This window comes from Dendrobates tinctorius, unplaced genomic scaffold (assembly GCF_039654945.1).
Source record: "Dendrobates tinctorius isolate UK_male_01 unplaced genomic scaffold, ASM3965494v1 ptg000008l, whole genome shotgun sequence".
Taxonomy (NCBI): Eukaryota; Metazoa; Chordata; class Amphibia; order Anura; family Dendrobatidae; genus Dendrobates; species Dendrobates tinctorius.
The window spans coordinates 22514097-22530160 of NW_027361676.1; the positions used below are offsets into that span (position 1 = coordinate 22514097).

The 16064-nt window shown below is 41.8% G+C and overlaps 1 protein-coding gene across 2 annotated transcripts in view; it reads left to right on the top strand.

The window, feature by feature from the left end:
* Positions 1-16064, top strand: part of GUCY1B1 (guanylate cyclase 1 soluble subunit beta 1) — a 125188-nt gene that overhangs the window by 60550 nt on the left and 48574 nt on the right. For both annotated transcript variants that reach the window (XM_073576430.1, XM_073576431.1), the window contains exons 4-5: positions 8316-8434; positions 10633-10830. In XM_073576430.1, the coding sequence (XP_073432531.1) occupies positions 8316-8434; positions 10633-10830 (317 nt within the window). The remainder of the gene's footprint in view (positions 1-8315; positions 8435-10632; positions 10831-16064) is intronic.

Consider the following 16064-nt stretch of genomic DNA (forward strand, 5'->3'; position numbering starts at 1 on the left):
CTCATTTTATCATCTCTTCCTCTGCACAGCCCCTCATTTTATCCCCCCTCTGCACAGCCCCTCCTTTTATTTTCCTCATCTGTGCAGCCCCTCATTTCCCCCCTTGTACAGCTCCTCAATTTATTTCCCCCATCGGCACAGCCCCTCATTGTATTCCCCAACCTCTGCACAGCCCCTCATTTTATCCCCCCTGCTTTGCATAGACTCTCATTTTATGCCCCCTGCCCAGTCATTTAAGAATTTAAATGAAAATGAAAAAACATACACTTACATAATACAGGTTCCCGTCCATCGTCTCCTATGGGCACTGGATAGCGTGATGATGTCACTCCATGGCACCATCCAATGCCAATTGCATGTACTTTCTCCAACAAGGCGCAGGCCGGAAGTTGCCTGTGTCTTGCTGGAGTTCCCAGTGGAGCAGGGCCTGTCCCAGGCGGCACTCACAGCAATTATATTTGCGTGTGCCATACGCAATTACAATTGAGTGCACGGAGGGAACCATGGCCGGGGCTCAGGCAGAGAGAGGGGTGAGGGGTGTCAGTGATTGATACTGCTCCCCTGTGTGCCCTAGGTGGGTGCCTATGCTACCTACCCCTTGTCCTGGCCCTGTATGTTATGTTTGCAACAATTTCAGGAATTAAGTAATCATTAAGTGGACCCTGTTACATTGGTAAGATGGCTATAGATCATGGACAACTGAGCAGGTTGATGTAATCTTTTATGGGAGAAGATGCTATATAAATTATAGTGTATTCGGTGATATCCTTGCTTCTAATATTCTGAAGAGTCCAATGGGCAGTTCTAATTAGCTATCTATCTATCTATCTATCTATCTATCTATCTATCTATATATATAGGACAGGCTGGAAATCACTGATTAGGACTACCCACTGTATCTTAAACCAAGAATGAACATAAACTTCAATCGAAAATAATATACAAATTCTAGTGAATCTTTTTCCTGTATATTAATCAGCCTTGCTCCTCCTGTTCTACATCTTGCTCTTCCTTGAAGAGAATCGGTCACCAGGTTTTTGCTCTCTAAGAGCTGTATAATGTAGAGATGTGGTCCCTTATTCCAGGGCTATGTCACTTACTGGGCTGTTGCAGTTTTGATAAAATCACTGTTCTATCAGCAGGAGATTATCACTAGAGGACTAGTAAACCTACCACAATGTAATCCTCCATATTCATGAGATCTACATAACCCTGCCCCACCACCTATTGCCATCTTTCTGCCTATGCACAGTGTACACATAAACCTGCCAATCAGTGGTGTGGGCGGGGTTAAACAGAGCTTAGCATTCAGAAAACTGGTATATCTGCAGCAGAGAAAACAGATTTTAATCAAACTTGCAACCAGCAAAGTAACTAATATATTGCTCACTCACTGTTTCTGCCCCTACCTCATGCTCCTCTCAGATGGGTTAGCAAAAACCTGCTGACAAATTGTCTTTAAAGGGGTTGTCCTAGATTAACAAACAATAGAATTAGCAGCACCAAATGGCATTTACCAGTAGTTAAAAAAAGCCCACAATGCTTACCCGTTCAATCCTGCTCCCCTCCAATGCTGATGCCCTGGCGGTCTCTTGCCCGCACTGTCATGGCTGTACCATTAGCTGCTGCCCGTGTTTTCATCTCTCGGCCAAGCGCTTTTATCATTTGATTTCAGAAAATGTAATGTGCCTTCTGACTCCTGGAGACACTGATTTACTGGGAGAACCATGCAAACCGCAAGACTTTATTGAATAAAGTAAACCCAGTACAAACATTTCCTTCTCCCAGCAAGAACGGAAAATATTTCATGGGCCTGCAGAGCTTTGTTTCCATGGAGCAGTTATGCCATATATTATAGCCGTGGACTGGCAGCTATGTATTCGTCTCAGGGTATTATAGAAGACATAGCCATTGGCGAAACAATGAATCAGCCTCTGCATTTAAAACAACATTATCCGGGATATACTGTCAGCTTCAGGTATAGCTCGAGAGCTCACATGTAGAATTTTAGAGGTATATGAAACTTTCAATGTAGCAATTTGTGACTTCCTCTGGGATCATGCTTGAATGAGATGCATCCAACAGCAGCCATACACATGGGGTCATGAGCCCTCCTTTGTGACACCTCCAAACGTACCCTGTATACTTATACTATTATAGTGGTAAACCAATTCTATATATAGTGGGGGAAATAAGTATTTGATCCCTTGCTGATTTTGTAAGTTTTCCCACTGCCTAAGACATGAATACTCTATAATTTTAAGGGTAGATTAATTTTAACATTGAGAGAGAGAATATCAAAGATAAAATCCAGAAAATCACATTGTATGAATTATATAAATTTATTTGCATTTTGCAGTGAGAAATAAGTATTTGATCGCCTACCAACCATTAAGAGTTCTGGCTCCTACAGACCAGTTAGACGCTCCTAATCAACTCTTTACCTGCATTAAAGACAGCTGTCTTACATAGTCACCTTCATAAAAGACTCCTGTCCACATACTCAATTAATCAGTCAGACTCTAACCTCTACACCATGGGCAAGACCAAAGAGCTTTATAAGACGGTCAGGGACAAGATCATAGATCTGCACAATGCTTGAATCGGCTACAAAATCATACGTAAGATGCTTGGTGAGAAGGAGACAATAGGTGCAATAGTAAGAAAATGGAAGAAATACAAAATGACTGTCGATCGACATCGATCTGGGGCACCATGCAAAATCTCACCTCGTGAGGTATTCTTGATCATGAGGAAGGTGAGCTATCAGCCTAAAACTACACAGGGGGAACTTGTTAATGATCTCAAGGCCAGCTGGGACCACAGTCACCAAGAAAATCATTGGTAACACATTACACCATAAAGGTTTAAAAGAGAAATGCTGCATATGATCCAAAGAACACCATCCTCACTGTCAAGCATGGAGGTGGAAGCATTATGTTTTATGGGTGTTTCTCTGCTAAGGGCACAGGACTACTTCACTTCATCAATGGGAGAATGGATGGAGCCATGTACTGTAAAATCCTGAGTGACAACCTCCTTCCCTCCGCAAGGACATTAAAAATAGGTCATGGCTGGGTCTTCCAGCAAGATAATGTCCCAAAACATACAGCCAAGGCAACAAAGGAGTGGCTCAAAAAGAAGCACATTAAGGTCATGGAGTGGCCTAGCCAGTCTCCAGACCTTAATCCCATAGAAAACTTATGGAAGGAGTTGAAAACATCTGACTGCTGTGCTTGCCAACAAGGGTTTTGCCACCAAGTATTAAGTCTTGTTTGCCAGAGGGATCAAATACTTATTTCTCACTACAAAATGCAAATAAATTTACATAATATATACAATGTGATTTTCTGGATTTTATTTTGATTTTCTATCTCTCAATGTTAAAATTAACTTACCCTTAAAATTATGGACTGTTCATGTCTTTGTCAGTGGGCAAACTTACAAAATCAGCAAGGGATCAAATACTTTTTTCCCCCACTGTACAGTTATCGCCAAAAGTGTTGGCACCCTTAAAATTGTTCCAGAAAATGAAATATTTCTCCCAGAAATTATTTCAATTACACATGTTTTGTTATACACGCTTATTTCCTTTGTGTGTACTGGAACAACACAAAAACAAAACAAAAGGCACATTGGACCTAATTTCTCACAAAACCCCCCAAAATGAGCGGGGCAAAATTACTGTCACCATTCTAATAATGTGGGTAAACAACTTGGTTTCAAGCATGTCATACTCTTTCAAACTTACCTGCGACAAGTAACAGGTGTGGGCAATATGAAAATCACACTTGAAACCAGATAAAAAGGGAGAAGTTGGCTCAGTGTTTGCATTGTGTGTCTGTGTGTGTCACAGCATGGAGAACAGAAAGAGAAGAAGAGAACTGTCTGAGAACTTGAGAAAAAATATCACCGCTCTCAAGGTTACAAGTCCATCTCCAGAGATTTTGAAAATAATAAATAATAATAATAATAATGTTCCTTTGTCCATTGCAACATAATCAAGAAGTTTACAACCCATGGCACTGTAGCTAGTCTTCTTTGACGTGGACGGCAGAGAAAAATTGATAAAATGTTGCAAAATACAGTAGGATAGTCCTGATGGTGGATAAGCAGCCCCAATCAGGTTGCAAAGAAATTGAAGCTGCCCTGCAGGCTCAGGGTGCATCAGTGCCAGTGCAAACTATCCATCGACATTTGAATGAAATGAAACACTATGGCTATGACCTCTTTATGGGGTTTGTGAGAAATTATGTCCCATTTGCCTTTTTTTTTGTTTTTTTGGTATTGTTCCATTATACACAAAGGAAATAAACATGTGTATAACAAAACGTGTAATTTCAATAATTTTCAGGGAAAAATACTTCATTTTCTGTAACAATTTCAAAGGTGAAAACACTTTCGGTCATGACTTTACCCGCCTGTATGTGTTTTCATTAACTGATTTTGACCAGGTTTTGTGATGATATTTATTATGATATTATTAGGACTGATATCCTTCTATTAATACTAATATGTTTATCTTTGTAGCAATTAGTGTATGTGCACACAACATCTTTCTCAGGCGGATTTCGTGTGGAACCTGAATAAAAATTGCCGCCTAACCGCTGCAAAAAAATATAATGCACAGCAATGTCAATATCACATTGTTATGTCAGCTGGAATATAGACTTGCTATTAACAATGATTTGCTGAGTAAATACAATGAAAAATAGGACAAATGGAACGCTAACTACATGGGGCTTTGAACCAGAAATGTCTTTCTTATTTTTGATTTGTTCTGGGTCTGGTAACTTATTAGTTAGTCTTAGTTTGACTTTGTATAGTTAGATAGACTATATTATTTTAATTTAATTGTGTACTGTGTTATTATTATATAATTGTAAGTGATTTCTATGTACTTCTTATATTTTGTATTTTACACTTACACAATTTTGGCTACAATTAATCCATGTTAATGGGTTCTCTAATTTTTATAAAAAAAAAAGAAATCCCCTTTCCTACCTCCCTATCCCTTCCCCTCCTTTCCTATTATTAATAATCAAAAGTTCAATAAAAATTATTTGAAAATATCACATTGTTATGTACATGATAAATCTTTTGTTACTTCTTTAAACCGCTTCAGAGTTCAGAAATCATTAAGTGGTTAAAGGGGTGGTTAGAAGTTAAAATAAATTACAACCTAACTCCCTATCTATTTTGTGCAATGACCTAAACTATTTTCTTATATGCTTTTATTAAAAACTAGCTGGAGAGCCCGGCGCTGCCCGGACATAGTAACTAACTGTGGTTAGTTATAACAAATTATAATTATGCTCCATCCCATAGTCCCGTGCCCATATACCCATCATACATATCCACGATCCCATAGGCACGTGCCCATATACCCATCATACATATCCTCCATCCCATAATCGAGTGCCCATTTACCCATCACACATCCTCCATCCCATAGTCCCATGCCCATATACCCATCATACATATTCTCCATCCCATAGTCCCATGCCCATATACCCATCATACATATCCTCCATCCAATAGTCCCGTGCCCATGTACTCATCATACATATCCTCCTTCCCATAGTCCAGTGCCCATATACCCATCATACATATCCTCCATCCCATAGTCCCGTGCCAATATACCCATCATACATATCCTCCATCCCATAGTCCAGTGTCCATATACCCATCACACATCCTCCATCCCATAGTCCCATGCCCATATACCCATCATACATATCCTCCATCCCATAGTCCCGTGCCCATATACTCATCATACATATCCTCCTTCCCATAGTCCAGTGCCCATATACCCATCATACATATCCTACATCCCATAGTCCCGTGCCCATATACCCATCATACATATCCTCCATCCCATAGTCCAGTGTCCATATACCCATCACACATCCTCCATCCCATAGTCAACCATTATGACATCATAATGAGCGGTGGGACTTGCAACCTATGATGACATCAGCGTCGCCATGGCAACCATTATGACATCATAATGAGGGGCGAGGCTTGATACACACACACTTTTTCCCCATTATGTAGATAGGGGCAAAATTGTTTGGTGAATTGGAATGCGTGGGGTTAAAATTTCACCTCACAACATAGCTTAGGACTCTCTCTGGGTCCAGACGTGTGACTGTGCCAAATTTTGTGGCTGTAGTTGCGACGGTGATTAAAAATTGTGCACTGTGCGATCTGCAAAGTGAGATTGTCCGCTCTGTTGCTATCAGTAATAATCAGTAGGCAACAGAGTGGTGTCAGAATACTGAGCATGCAGGTGAAAAGTAACGTCACTTGCGGGGGCGGCGCTAGTCTTCTGCATGCTGTGTACTCTAACTCTGCTCTGTTGCCGGCTGATCATTAATGATTTGATCCGACAACAGAGCAGACGGTGTCACTGTGCAGATCGCGCAGTGCACAGCTCACAGGGAGCGACACAGCAGGGACGAGCAGCTCCCCTGAAATGAGCATCACTGTTGATGCTTCCTTTTAGGTAGGGGGGTGACAGTGACAGCAGCCTCTGCACCCTGCTCTGATGACGCTTCATTTGAGTATCTCCAAGCAAAAAAGGAAGCACACTGTAGCGCCAAACCATGCAAACATGAAAAATGAAAAATGAATAATGAATTGCATTACTGCATTAGAAGTATGAAAAATTGAGAAAGTTTAGCGCATAAAATGGCCAAGTCATGCGTACCTGGAAGCCACGTTAAGGCATTTCTCGTTTTCCAGGTCCCTTTTCTATGCTAATCCTCACTAAGACTGTAGTCTCCATCTGAATGGGAACCTATGAAAAATCCTCTGTTAGGACTGAAGTCTATATCTCTATGGAGGGGAAATGGCCCTGGTTTGATTAAAAACGCCTGCAGCTAACAGGTGGAGTGCTCAGTCAGAAGGTAAATGAATACAAATTTCAAAAACTGACCGTTACATCCAAGCATAAGTGTAGTGTGAACAGGTGCTTAACCTAGAGTCATCAACTCATATACATTCAAGCAAAAAAGGAAGCACACTGTAGCGCCAAACCATGCAAACATGAAAAATGAATAATGAATTGCATTACTGCATTAGAAGTATGAAAAATTGAGAAAGTTTAGCGCATAAAATGGCCAAGTTATGTGTACCTGGAAGCCACGTTAAGGCATTTATCGTTTTCCAGGTCCCTATTCTATGCCAATCCTCACTAAGACAGTAGTCTCCATCTGAATGGGAACCTATGAAAAATCCTCTGTTAGGACTGAAGTCCATATCTCTGTGGAGAGGAAATGACCCTGGTTTGATTAAAAACGCCTGCAGCTAACAGGTGGAGTGCTCAGTCAGAAGGTAAATGAATACAATTTTCAAAAACTGACCGTCACATCCAAGCATAAGCATAGTGTGAACAGGTGCTTAACCTAGAGTCACCAACTCATATACATTCAAGCAAAAAAGGAAGCACACTGTAGCGCCAAACCATGCAAACATGAAAAATGAATAATGAATTGCATTACTGCGTTAGCAGTTGGCCATTTTATGCGCTAAACTTTCTCAATTTTTCATACTTCTAATGCAGTAATGCAATTCATTATTCATTTTTCATGTTTGCATGGTTTGGCGCTACAGTGTGCTTCCTTTTTTGCTTGAATGTATATGAGTTGGTGACTCTAGTTTAAGCACCTGTTCACACTATGCTTATGCTTGGATGTGATGGTCAGTTTTTGAAATTTGTATTCATTTACCTTCTGACTGAGCACTCCACCTGTTAGCTGCAGGCGTTTTTAATCAAACCTGGGCCATTTCCCCTCCACAGAGATATAGACTTCAGTCCTAACAGAGGATTTTTCATAGGTTCCCATTCAGATGGAGACTACAGTCTTAGTGAGGATTGGCATAGAATAGGGACCTGGAAAATGAGAAATGCCTTAACGTGGCTTCCAGGTACACATAACTTGACTATTTTATGCGCTAAACTTTTTCAATTTTTCATACTTCTAATGCAGTAATGCAATTCATTATTCATTTTTCATGTTTGCATGGTTTGGCGCTACAGTGTGCTTCCTTTTTTGCTTGAATGTATATGAGTTGGTGACTCTAGGTTAAGCACCTGTTCACACTATGCTTATGCTTGAATGTGACGGTCAGTTTTTGAAATTTGTATTCATTTGAGTATCTCAACATGCACTGGGATACTCAAATTAAGCATCATCACACAGGAAATAGGAAAAAATAGAATAGCTGTTAGTGTAGTTTTCCAGTAATCGTAAATTGTCCTTTATGAAATTTAGATCAAACTTTATTTTTATTTTTTTGTTGTTCTACAGATCTCAATGCCGGAGATATTCTCCAAATGTTTGGGAATATGTTTTTTGTTTTCTGCCAAGAATCTGGATATGACACAATTCTTCGGGTACTTGGATCCAATGTCAGAGAGTTCTTGCAGGTCAGTTCCTGTTCCTGTTTTGTTGCACACAAACAAGTTTAATGGAATAGTTATAAATTACAGCAGATAATAATTTTTGACACTGGCTGCATAGCAACCACAAATACTTAACATTAATACATGTATAAGCTGTGTTATTTCCAGAAAAAAATCAATAATGGTAATGAAATCCAAGATGACTGTCAGTGAATTGTGGAGCAGTGAAAGAGTCTCTAGTGAGCTTTTAAGGTTTGCATTGCAAAATAAAGAGGAAATCAATTATGACGAAATGTGATACGGATGGATAGTAGTATCTTCTAGTAAATTAAGTGTTGTGGTATGTTTATACTTTTATAGATTTTCTTTCTCCTTAAAGGGAATCTGCAGCAGGTTTTTACTATGAAATCTGAAGATGGCAGTTGATGGAGGATGAAACACAGAATTCAGGGATGTGTAACTGGTCAAAGATTGTGCTGTTGTTTACTTACTGTGAAGGATTTAACCACTAAGAAATTAACATTGCAGGGCTACACTACTTGGGCAACACTCCCTCCTGTGATAAGCAGCTCACTGTCTGTTTACTTTGTACACAGAAAGTCAGGTGTGGGCAGGGTTAGCTTCCACAGCTCTGCTTCATTCTAAATCTAGAAGCTCTGATTGTGTCAGAGCAGCTGCACCCAGTAAACTAAGTGATACATCATTAGATTCAGATTCTCTTTGCCAACATCATGCTGCTCTCAGATGAGGTAGCAAAAACTGGCTGACAGATTCCCTTTAAAGAAAGTTAACAAAAATAAATGGATCGAATCCTAGCCAGGTATCCAGATGATCAGGACTTCATAGACAGTGTGTGATCACCTGGGAATTTTTGTTGGTGCAGGTTATTGTAATTTTTATTTCACAGTAAAAATTGCGATTTTTTTTTTTTTTTTCCCATATTAACATTGTGAGTTAAGAACATATGTTTTTTATAAATAAAAAAAAAGTTTTCCAATGTATTGGGTAAAATGTGATCTTAAAAAACACAAAGAAACACCTTATCAGATGTAGGCAAACATTATTTTGCCTTGACTGATTTTGTTTCTGCAGATGGTCATTATAACTTTGTCTTTTGCATGTTATGATATACCGTAATTTGTTCAAATTTTATAGAAAAAAAATTAAAGTTGTATAATTCTTGATTAAACTTACAGTGGGTACGGAAAGTATTCAGTCCCCTTTAAATTTTTCACTCTGTTTCATTGCAGCCATTTGGTAAATTCAAAAAAGTTCACTTTTTTTCATTAATGTACACACACTGCACCCCATCTTGACTGAAAAAAAAAACAGAAATGTAGAAATGTTGGCAAATTTATTAAAAAAGAAACAACAAAATATCACATGGTCATAAGTATTCAGACCCTTTGCTCAGACACTCATATTTAAGTCACATGCTGTCCATTTCCTTGTGATCCTCCTGAGATGGTCCTACTCCTTTATTGGAGTCCAGCTTTGTTTAATTAAACTGATAGGACTTGATTTGGAAAGGTACGCACCTGTCTGGTGTATTTTTCGGATTATAAGACGCACCTCAAATTTTGAGGAGAAAAATAGGAAAAACAATGTTTTTAATAAAATGGTGTTGCTTCTCATAATCCATGCGTCTTATTGCTTACCAGGGTTGGTGGCTGTGGTGAAGCGGGGTCCCAGGGTCGCTGATAGAGGAGGCAGGAGTGAAGTGATGCTGCAGGCCGGAGGCTAGAAACAGGGGGTGTCCGATGTGCAGTGCACCGCTGCAGGTGTCTGGTGCTGCGGGTGTCCCCAGCGGTGCTGCTGGGGTGTCGGGTACTGCGAGGGGCTCTGCTGACATTGCGTGAAAGGCCAGAGCCCCCCCGCAGTTCCATGGTTTCCTGTGCGATGGACTCTGGGAAAATGGCCGCTGGGGGGCGGTGCATGCGCAGGTGGAGATCTCGGCATCAAGATCTCGGGAGATGAGATTTGAACCCTCTCTAGTAACGAAAAGGTGCAAAGTGTGTATCTTCCCTCATGAATGGTCAATCCTGCAAGAGACCACTTGAGTCATTATTACTAACAAAATGACGACCAGTTGGTGCCAGGAGGAGATGGACCTAATTGCCTCTATTATAGTGCACTAATGAGTGAACAGTCTGAGATTTTTTGCTGGTTAAGTCAAATTTGTTTTCACAAATCTTATATTAATATTTTCGTCATCTTTATAGAACCTCGATGCTCTTCATGATCACTTGGGCACAATCTATCCAGGTATGCGTGCTCCATCATTTAGATGTACTGATGCAGAAAAGGGGAAAGGCCTTATTTTACACTATTATTCCGAGAGAGAAGGACTGCAAGATATTGTTATTGGGATTGTCAAGACAGTGGCTCAGCAGATCCATGGAACAGAAATCGTTATGAAGGTGAGCTTTTAAGTAGTGTTCCAAACTACAGTATGTTATGTTAGAGCTAATGTTCTTCATTCTGGTATTAGGCTAGCCTTCTTATAGTACTTTATAGCCATTGTATTATGAATTTAGGGGATAATCTGGTACCATCATTGCTGTGAACTCTATGAATCCATATACAAACTGTGATCCAACGATATTGTAGATTAATCCTGACATTGTAGCCCTGGCGAGAACTGCAACCTTTCTGTTCTGAAGAGTAGTGGGCTCCCACTGATTAGAACGCGACCATTGCTGAAGTGAGTGCTTATACTAGCCATCACTTCATACGGTGGGGAAACCTCTCTATACGGGATCTGTTACCAAATTTCTAAATAGAAGTTACATACTTTAGGATTAGGAAATAGATTTTTTATACCTGATGATGTTAGTGGACTTTCTTTGAAAATGTCATTGTGGCTGTATAAGCCATTTTTATTTCTTGTTTAAGCCCTTCACGTCATTTGTCGTTCCTATACTTCATGGTCGGATAGGGGTTTCCAAATGATGAGGTGTAGGTACGTAATGGCAAGGTAATGGCAATCATTTGCGAAACAGCAGCTGTGCCTGCTCAATTTCCACCGGGACCTCGGCTTACATGATAGCCAATCCCTGGCTAGCACAATCAGGAGCAATGCCCTCACCACCCCTGGCTGGTTAACACCCTAAATGCCACAATTGATATAGATCACAACATTTAGGTGGCTGGGAGAGGTGTTATGATTGAGTCACCGTAGGAGGCAAAAACAGAAATGCTAGCAAAGTCCAGAAAACCAGAGAGGTTGGCAGCTATTGGATTGCAGACCCCTGAACCTATCAACACAACTAGCAGTAGCCGTGGGGGGGGTTCCTACGATGCCCCAGACCCCTCGATCACAGCCGGAGGACTAAATAGCCTAAAGACAGAAAGGGAAATCTAAACTGCCCCAGAGCAGACCCCAAAGCTAAAGGCAGCCCCCCACATATAATGACGGTGAAGCAAGAAGAAAGAACACAACACAGACAGAAAGAAAGACTGAGCAAAGACGGGGCCCAAGCTAACTAGATAGGAAAGGACAGGAAGGCTGCTGTCTGCAATCCGTGAAAAACCCTATGAAAATAAGAGCCAACAGACTGACAGTGAAAAAGGCCCTGAAGACGCTAGGCTTCAAAAAGACTATGTCAGTACTCAGGAATATTCTGAAGACAGAGCAACCGGCAAAAGGAGATTCAGCTCACCCCAGCAGGGAATGGCAGAATCCAGAAAAGCAAGGCAAACAAAAACAAAACACAAATGCTAAAAGGCAAAGCAAAAAACTTAGCTTTAGAGGAGCAGGAATCAGACTGGTCTCCTAGAAGTCCACAGAGAAATCACTCGCAGGGCAGAAGGGCGTCGGCAGCCTTATATCCAGTCAGTGACTCCACTCAGCCAGTCATCATCATTAGGCTCAGGTGCCTGATAATCAGGCTCATTACCTTCCTTTACCAGAATAGGGAGTTCACCAGACCTCAGTGACGAAGGGGAAAATGAACTCACAACAGTACCTCCCCCTTGAGGAGGGGTCACCGAACCCTCAACCACGCCACCAGGGCGATCAGGGTGAGCCCGATGAAAGGCACGCACCAATCTTTTGGCACGAATATCAGAGGCAGAGACCCAGGAATTATCCTCCTGACCATAACCCTTCCACTTAACCAAATACTGGAGTCTCCGTCTAGCCAGACGGGAATCCAGTATTTTCTCTACCTCATATTCCATGTTACCTTCAACCAATACAGGGTCCGGAGGTGCCACCCCAGGAACAACTGGTTCAACAAACCTCTTCAACAAGGACTTATGAAACACATTATGGATTTTAAATGTGACAGGAAGAGCCAAACGAAAAGAGACCGGATTAATAATCTCCAAAATCTTGTAAGGTCCAATAAATCTAGGCTTAAACTTAGGAGAAGCCACCTTCATAGCAATATTTTTTGATGATAACCACACCATATCACCAATTTTAAACTGGGGACCAATGGTCCTATGTCGATTGGAAAACCGCTGGGCCTTTTCCTGGGAGAGAGATAACTTATCCACCACCTGGTCCCAGATCTGGTGCATTCTCTCCACCACAGTGTCAACACCTGGGCAGGCAGAAGGCTCCACCTGCCCTGAAGAAAATCGAGGATGAAACCCAAAGTTACAAAAAAAAGGTGACATCAAAGTGGCAGAACTAGCTCTATTATTTAAAGCAAATTCGGCCAAGGGCAAAAATGAAACCCAATCATCCTGATCAGCGGAAATAAAACATCTCAAATACGACTCCAAGGTCTGCTTTGTTCTCTCTGTCTGCCCATTGGTCTGAGGGTGAAAAGCAGAGGAGAAGGACAACTGAATTCCCAGCTTGGAACAGAAAGTCCTCCAAAATCTAGACACAAACTGAACTCCTCTGTCAGATACAATGTTCTCAGGAATCCCGTGCAAGCGAACCACCTGTTGCAAAAACAGGGGCACCAACTCAGAGGAAGACGGCAACTTAGGGAGTGGTACAAGATGAACCATCTTAGAGAACCTATCACAAATCACCCAAATAACAGTCATTCTTTGAGAGACCGGCATATCAGAGATGAAATCCATTGAAATATGGGTCCATGGCCTCCTGAGGACCGGCAAAGACATCAACAACCCACTAGAGCGAGAACAAGATTTAGACCGGGAGCAAGTCCCACAGGACTGCACAAAATTCCTGACATCATGAGACAAGGTGAGCCACCAAAAAGAGCGACTCACCAGATCTCTAGTACCAAAAATACCTGGATGACCAGCCAATGCAGAGCAATGAACTTCAGACATCACTCTCTTCTTCCACTGGTCAGGAACATACAACTTTCCACTGGGACAATGCTCAGGTTTGTCCTCCTGGAACTCTTGCAGAGCAAGTCTCAAATCGGGCGAGATGGCAGAAAGAACTACCCCTTCGCCTAAGATGGTAGCAGGCTTGGTCACCACAGGAGAATCAGCAAAGAAGCTCCTAGAGAGGGCGTCTGCCTTGACATTCTTAGTTCCAGGAAGAAAAGAGACCACAAAATCAAAACGTGTAAAAAACAAGGCCCACCTAGCCTGTCTAGGGTTCATGCGTTTAGCCGACTCTAGGTAAATCAAATTCTTGTTGTCAGTGAGGACCACAACTTGATGTTTAGCTCCCTCCAACCAATGTCTCCACTCCTCAAATGCCCATTTCATGGCCATCAGTTCCTGATTCCCCACATCATAGTTACGTTCAGATGGAGAGAACTTTCGGGAAAAGAAAGCACAGGGATTCATTTTAGATGTTACAGGATCCTTTTGGGACAAAACAGCTCCTGCACCAATCTCAGAAGCATCCACCTCTACCTGGAACGGGAGTGAGACATCAGGTTGCCGCAAAACCGGGGCAGAGGTAAATCTTCGCTTCCGCTCCTGAAAGGAAGCAACAGCCTCCGAAGACCAATTCAACACATCAGCACCCTTCTTAGTCAAATCAGTCAATGGCTTGGCAATACTAGAAAATTTTGCTATAAATTTCCGATAAAAATTAGCAAAACCCAAAAACTTCTGGAGGGCCTTCAAAGAAGTGGGCTGAACCCAAACATAAATGGCCTGACCTTGGCCGGATCCATTTCATTAGTTGACGGAGACAAAATAAATCCCAAAAATGAAATCCTCTGTACTCCAAAAAGGCATTTCGATCCTTTGACATACAGGAATTCTCCCTCAAGATCCGGAACACAGTCCGAATATGTTCCACATGAGAATCCCAATCCTTGGAGAAGATCAAAATATCATCCAGATAGATAATCAAAAATTTATCGACAAAGTCTCAGAAAATATCGTTCATGAAGCATTGGAAGACAGAAGGGGCATTAGTGAGCCCAAAAGGCATCACCAGGTACTCAAAATGTCCCTCCGGAGTATTAAACGCCGTCTTCCATTCATCCCCCTGCTTAATGCGGATAAGATTATACGCCCCCCTGAGGTCAAGCTTGGTAAACCAGCAAGCACCTCTAACTCTAGAGAATAGATCCGAAATCAGGGGTAACGGATACTGATATTTAATAGTAATTTTGTTGAGGGCACGATAATCAATACAAGGCCTTAAAGAACCATCCTTTTTGGCCACAAAAAAAAAACGGCACCTAAGGGTGAAGAGGATGGTCTAATATGACCCTTCTCCAACGCCTCCTTAATATAGGACCGCATAGCCTCGTGCTCGGGTACAGATAAATTGAAGAGCCGACCCTTGGGAAATTTACACCCCGGGCTCAGTTCAATTGCACAGTCATAACTCCTATGAGGAGGCAAGGACGCAGACTCATTCTCACTAAATACATCATAAAAGTCCGCCAAATAGTCAGGAACATCATGCGACTGAGGAGAGGTGGAAAAAATTGGAGCCTCACTAAAGGCACACCGACAACCCCAGCTCACCACAGACACAGATTTCCAATCCAAAACTGGATTATGAATTTGCAACCAGGGAAACCCCAGAACAGCGGCATCATGCCGACCATGCAACACCAAAAATCTGCAATTTTCTTGATGGTCTAGGGCGACCCGCATGACCACCTGGGTCCAAAACTGAGGTTTATTTTTCGCCAAAGGAGTAGCATCAATCCCCCTCAAAGGGATAGGCGTCTGCAGAGGTGTCATCGGAAATCCACAACGTTTAGCAAAATCCAAGTCCATTAGGTTTAGCGCTGCTCCCGAATCCACAAAAGCCTTGGCGGAAAATGTGGACAGGGAGCAAATCAGAGTAATTGCCAGAAGAAACTTAGGTTGAACACCACCAACAGAAAACGTGTGTGCAAAGCGTTTCTCTCGTTTAGGACAAACAGAAATAATATGCGAGGCATCTCCACAGAAAAAACACAGCTTATTATGCCTTCTGAACTCCTGACGTTGCGCCTTAGACAAAACTCTATCACATTGCATAGGTTCAGACGTCTGTTCAACCGGTGGCAACACCTCTCGTGCAATCCTGCGTTCACGTAAACGCCGATCAACCTGAATGGCTAATGACATAGAATCGTCCAGACCAGAGGGAACAGGAAATCCCACCATAGTATCTTTTACAGCTTCTGACAAACCCTTCCGAAAGAGAGCAGCCAAGGCATTATCATTCCAGGTAGTAAGGACCGCCCACTTTCGGAACTTTTGACAGTACAACTCTGCAGAATCTCGATCCTGGTTCAATGCCAACAGGGTCTTT